We start from the raw sequence: 5,741 nt of genomic DNA on the forward strand, positions 1-5,741 counted from the left end.
TTACTGGTGTCAACAGTCAGTGCATCCACTATTCTTTAATCATCTTTGGGGTAATAAAAACAGATTGGTTTTCTGTTTTAAGAGATCAAACTGATCCCCCCCAAAATACATCATTTAATCCAATTTAAATGTAGCTACGTAGAATATGATTAGAAGCAAAGCTGTTGATTTATTCAACAGTACATCAGCAGTATCTTCTAGGACTGGGATAACGAACCTATGACACACGTGGCACGCAGAGCCATTTGTCAGGGCACACAAGGTGTTGCCCTGTAGCTGGCCAGCGTGCATGCAAGCGCTGGCCAGCTGATTTTTGCTTTTTTTTAGGCCATTTTTCTCCCTCCCCAGGCTCCAGAGGCTTTATAGGAGCCTGGGGAGGGCGAAAAGAGATTCCCCCGCCCCCGGAGGTCCTCTGGAGGCTTCAGAAGCTTCCCTGAAGCCTCCTGAGCATAAAGAAATGGCCCTATGGGCAAACCAGAAATTCGAGAACAGACTTCCGGTTTGCTCGTAGGGCTGGTTTGCGCCCTCCGGAGCCTTCAGGGGCCTTCCGGAGGCTTCTCTGAAGGCTCCGGAGGACTAAAAACAGCCCAATGGACAAACCCCGGTTTGCTTCCAGTTTGAGGGAAGGCTCCGGAGGGTGCAGACCGGCCCTACGAGCAAACCGGAAGTAACTTCCGGTTTGCTCTTAGGATTGTTTTTCGTCCTCTGGAGCCTTCAGGGAAGCCTCCGGAAGGCCCCTGAAGGCTCCCGAGGGTTTAAACCGCCCCTACGAGCAAACCGGAAATCCGTTCCTGAACTTCCAGTTTGCCTGTAGGGCTGGTTTTTTGCACTCCGGAGGCTTCAGGGAAGCTCCTGAAGCCTCCGGGGGGCCTCTGGGGGGCGGGGGAGGCTCTTTTCACCATCCCCAGGCTCCTATAAAGCCTCTGGAGCCTGGGGAGGGCGAAAAAAGCATGCAAAAATGGGGGGAAGCACCTGTCGTGCACATGCATGCTGGGGGTCACACATTGCATTATGAGTGCGGCACACCCGCACTTGACCCCCCTGCGCTCCCCCCCCCCCCGCTTTTGGCACACGAGGCCAAAAAGGTTCGCCATCGCTGTTCTAGGAGAACAGTTGATGTCACCATAAGAGTTTACAGGATCTTTAATATTACATTGCAAGAACTTCTAAAACCAGGCAGCTTTATTTGGCTATGAAGCTAATTTTAAAATCAACAATGTGACTGATGATCTAGCTTTCTCTTTCATAAGCAAGTTCCATATTTAATGTTTATCACTTTGCCCTATTAACCATTACCCCATGAATATTAGTTTTCTTCTCCACTTACGTTCATTTACAGATCTTACACTGTGTTATCTTTAATATAGTAGCCAAGCGTAAAGTAAGGCTATGCAGTCAGGCAGTAGTGTACAATAGACTTCCATTAAATGATTTTAATATCCATGTTGAATAGAAGGTCTAGCTTTCTCTGAGTCTGCACCAGAGATGGGTTTCTATTGGTTCGCACCTTAGCGCGCACAAAGCATGCGCAAAGCAAACCAGCAGTAATGCCGGCTGCCACCCACCCCTGGTCTGCACATAGTCATGTTGAATATATATCCCAAGTACATTTTATCTTTTGTTTTTGGTGGCTTCAAATCAGTCTTGATTCCTGGTGATTTAATGAAGAAACCTATCCGGTCTTTCAATAGTGGCTTGCTAGTATCTCACTAGGGTTGAGAAAGAGTGACTGGCCCCAAGTTACCCATCTGACTTTCTGCCTGGCAAGACTAGAACTCATGATTTCAGGGTTCCTAGTTTTCTTCCACTAGACCAAACTGGCTCTCCTATACCAAACCTTATAGGAATACTAGTATAGGATTGTGTATCTGCAGGTTCATACAGTATTTTATATATTATTTCTTCATATTTTAAGTGAATGGGGTTTTAAATGAGTTCTTAAATTAATAAGCTTGAGAGGGGAGAAATAACCTTTTTTATTCAATAAGGAACTACTATAGGTAGTTCTACAATTAGATGCAATTCAGGTAATGAAAATTAAATAATGCCAGTGTACCTTTCTATTCTTAAAATTTATGTTCACAGTTAATTGTTTTGCAGCATAATCTCATCTGCACCTAGATAATAATTTACCAGTGACTTATAGATGCTATAATAAATTCAGTGTTCAGTGTTTCAGTGTTAACAGAAGACATGGTTGGTGCTGTCGGCTTTTGTAAAAGAGGATTGGATTTTAGAATGAAACCGAGTTACTGGATTACAACACTGAAGAAAGTATTCTACCCTCTTCTAGTCATAATTGGCATTCCATGTAAGTAGGGGAAACAACAGGAGTTGAAGGCTGCAAAATAGGAAGTGATGTGCAAGGTAATACCAATAAGGTGCAAATTAATGCACAATCAATGTTGGAAGGGCAAGAGCCAGCAATGTGTTGGGACACTTGGTGTAGGGAAGAAAAGAGAACAGGAATAACTGAGTGACAGGAAAGAACAGAAAGTTCCTGTGAAATAAATTCATTGTTTTTGGATCCTTAATAGCCAGAATAGTTACCTATAAAGTGCAATGTACTTTGATTCCAAATCTGTGACTATTCACTATTTTAAGTTTAATTATGTAAACTGCATTCTAAGTACATCAAATATGTCTGTAATGATAATGCCATAAGTATCTTTTAAAGAGAAAAGGAATGGAAGAGTTTCTGATCCTTACTAGAATCAATTACAAAATTTCCAAGTGCTGATATCGAGCTTCTGCAAGAAATCACTGAGCATTGGAAAAATCTGTTTTGATCTTTTTTGTAATTGTAATTTGGATTGTGTGATCTTGTGTGTACTGGCAGAGAAGCCATAGTTAATTATTTTTCTTGCCACACAATGCAAGCAGGTATCAGAAACATAGCTTTTTGTAAGAATATCATGGTTAAAAAGTGGAAAGATTTTTGGCATTTTGCTCTGGAAGATTTTGAGAACAGCGCAGTACTAGTTTGCACTAATCTTACTGAGTGAGCTGATGCAATAGGAACATACCCAATGAATAAGCTACAAAGGAACTTTAGTAGCCAACTTCCACATGAGAGAGGAATATGGCATGCTGGATCCAAACTTTAAGTAGATGCTTTTAGGGTGTCAACAATAAGAATAAACACTTTTGCATATTCTTATTTCATTTTGCAGCAAACGTGATGACATTAGTGATCTTCAGTCAAAAAAACTGTTTTATTTCCACCTCCAGTCGCTACTTCCTCATGGCTATGTCATTGGCTGACACAGTGGTCCTTATTCTTGTGGTTGGCATTGAGATCATTGTAGAATGCTTTTGCACAAGTCCATTCTGGTACAGAGATCCTTGGTGCACGTTGCGGGATGTGTTCAACTATGGTGCAGTTAACACTTCTGTCTGGCTGATGGTTTCTTTCACCATTGAGCGTTTCATTGCAATCAACAATATCAAGCTCAGGATGAAAATCTCTTCTCCCAGAAAAACAATTCATGTTATTGTTGTGGTTCATGTTTGCTGTTATACTGTGGGCATCCCCCACTACTGGTCTAACTATTCAGAAATGGAGAATGGTACGGGACATGTCATCTGCAAATATAACCCTGAACTCCCCAGTGCATATGTGAAGGGACTTGTATGGTTCCAGACTTCTGTGATCTACATTATTCCATACATCATTATCTTCACCTTAAACAGCCTCATTCTAAGGCAGATAATTCACAATAACAAAGTACACAGTGTCAAGTGGGCAGTCTTGCATAGAACCCCACCTGCAACCCATTTTCGTATCTGGAAGAAATCAATCATCCTTTTGGTTACAGTTTCAATGACATTTGCCTGTCTCTGCACCACCAGGTTTGTGACTCAAATCATCATAAAAACCTCATACTATGAGATAGATAGGCAAGATTATTCAAAGACCATTAATATTGTGACAGATATTGGTACCATGCTAGAAATGACTAACACTGCTATCAATATGTATCTCTACGCTTGTACCCAGTCTGCTTTCCGAAAGGAGCTTATCCAATACTTGCAGAGTATACTGTGTTACTGGCCAACAAAACGAAAGCATCCAATGAATGTAATTTCAGTATTGAGCTAGATAGGCAGAAGTGGTACTATTTGGTTGAGCTGCAAATCACTGGAAGTGTATGGTATTTTACTTGCAGAAATGCTGGACTATTCCCTTTTAATGACAATAAAGCTGTTAATTCTGCATTAAATTCCCTCTGCCATCATGCCACTATAATCATGCATTTCCTCATCTTCTCAGTCTATTTCCAAACAACATAAATGCTTTTTTCTACATCTAAATTTAAATTTTCTTTGATTTTTTATTGTTCTGATAGGCCTTGATTCCACTGCTATCGGAAATGTCTAATCCAGATTTCAAGTCCATAAAGTGACTTAAGTCTAACTGTCGATTTTTGTCCCTTATCCATATATAGCTATAGCAAGCTAGAAGATACTAAAGACTTTTGTAGAAGGATCCCTGCTTCTCTTTGTTAATTGCCTATTTCTGCTAAAGTTCTTTCCTTCAATACAATACAATACAATACAATACAATACAATACAATAGTAGAGTTGGAAGGGACCTTGGAGGTCTTCTAGTCCAACAACCTGCCTAGGCAGGAAACCCTATACCGTTTCAGACAAATAGCTATCCAACATCTTCTTAAAGACTTCCAGTGTTGGGGCATTCACAACTTCTGGAGGCAAGCTGTTCCACTGATTAATTGTTCTAACTGTCAGGAAATTTCTCCTCAGTTCTAAGTTGCTTCTCTCCTTGATTAGTTTCCACCCATTGCTTCTTGTTCTACCCTCAGGTGCCTTGGAAAATAGTTTGACTCCCTCTTCTTTGTGGCAACCCCTGAGATATTGGAACAATGCTATCATGTCTCCCCTAGTCCTTCTTTCTCTTAAGCTAAACATACCCAGTTCCTGCAACCGTTCTTCACATAGAGTATTGGAAATAACTGGCCTTAGAAGAGTGTATTTTTTCATATGTTTTTTAACTTAAACTTACTTCTCCTTAAGAATCAATACCTGCTCAAGCTTCAGATTATCCTAGTACAAATTTGGAGGATACTACTCTGTAACTCTGCCTTCAGGCTCACTAGATCCTTTGCTATCATTTCCTTGTTCTTGTTCCTATGAAACCGCAGGCTTTTGCTCTGAGGATTGGTCACAAGTATAAATAGAGCTCTTTGGGTTCCAAGGCCAACTTTCATGCAGTGTCTCAGCATTAGGCACCAAGTACCCACTACCCAGGCTGCATTTGAGGGAGGTTAGGAGAAAGAGAATAAGAGAGTCACATTGCCACTTCTTCCTGCTAGCACAGCTTGAGCCTGATGAGAGTTTGAGAGTTTCCCCACACCTTCAGTGCTTCACAGTATCTTTTTTCCCTTTCACTTTCAGACTCAGAGGTGATATCCTATTCTCCTTCCAATCAGAAATCTTCCCCCCACCTAATTCCTGGGTTGCCTAAAAGTTTTTCCCTCGTAAGCAAACCATTTCTGCGCCAGGGAAATATATATTTTTTATGTGTTTCTTGGATTAACCTATTGGCTGTCTCAGATTTTGCCCTCCAGATATGGAATGCCTATTTTCTCTTATTCCTTCAACAATCCAGGAGCAGGAGAGGAAAAATAATGGCCAGCACAATCACCAGAGGAATCACCAATGCCCACAAGGGTTCTTCTACTTCTAGCATACAAGGCTGCTGCTGGAACAACGGGTGA

General features: G+C 41.2%; 1 protein-coding gene across 1 annotated transcript; it reads left to right on the top strand.

The window, feature by feature from the left end:
- The first annotated feature begins 1,812 nt into the window (after positions 1-1,812).
- On the top strand, positions 1,813-4,483 carry LOC309389813 (putative G-protein coupled receptor 139). Its single transcript, XM_081948649.1, has 2 exons — positions 1,813-2,311; positions 3,174-4,483. The coding sequence occupies exons 1-2, from the start codon at positions 2,194-2,196 to the stop codon at positions 4,100-4,102; spliced, it is 1,047 nt and encodes a 348-aa protein (XP_081804775.1). The 5' UTR covers positions 1,813-2,193; the 3' UTR covers positions 4,103-4,483.
- Positions 4,484-5,741: the final 1,258 nt, after the last annotated feature.

Source organism: Natrix helvetica, assembly GCF_964273705.1.
Source record: "Natrix helvetica genome assembly, chromosome: 3".
Lineage (NCBI taxonomy): Eukaryota > Metazoa > Chordata > Lepidosauria > Squamata > Natricidae > Natrix > Natrix helvetica.

Excerpts from the sequence above, each read along its gene's own strand:
- LOC309389813 (XM_081948649.1), top strand. The coding sequence starts at position 2,194 with ATGGTTGGTGCTGTCGGCTTTTGTAAAAGAGGATTGGATTTTAGAATG. Across the intron at positions 2,312-3,173 it reads AGTCATAATTGGCATTCCAT|CAAACGTGATGACATTAGTG; the intron begins GTAAGTAGGGGA and ends TTCATTTTGCAG.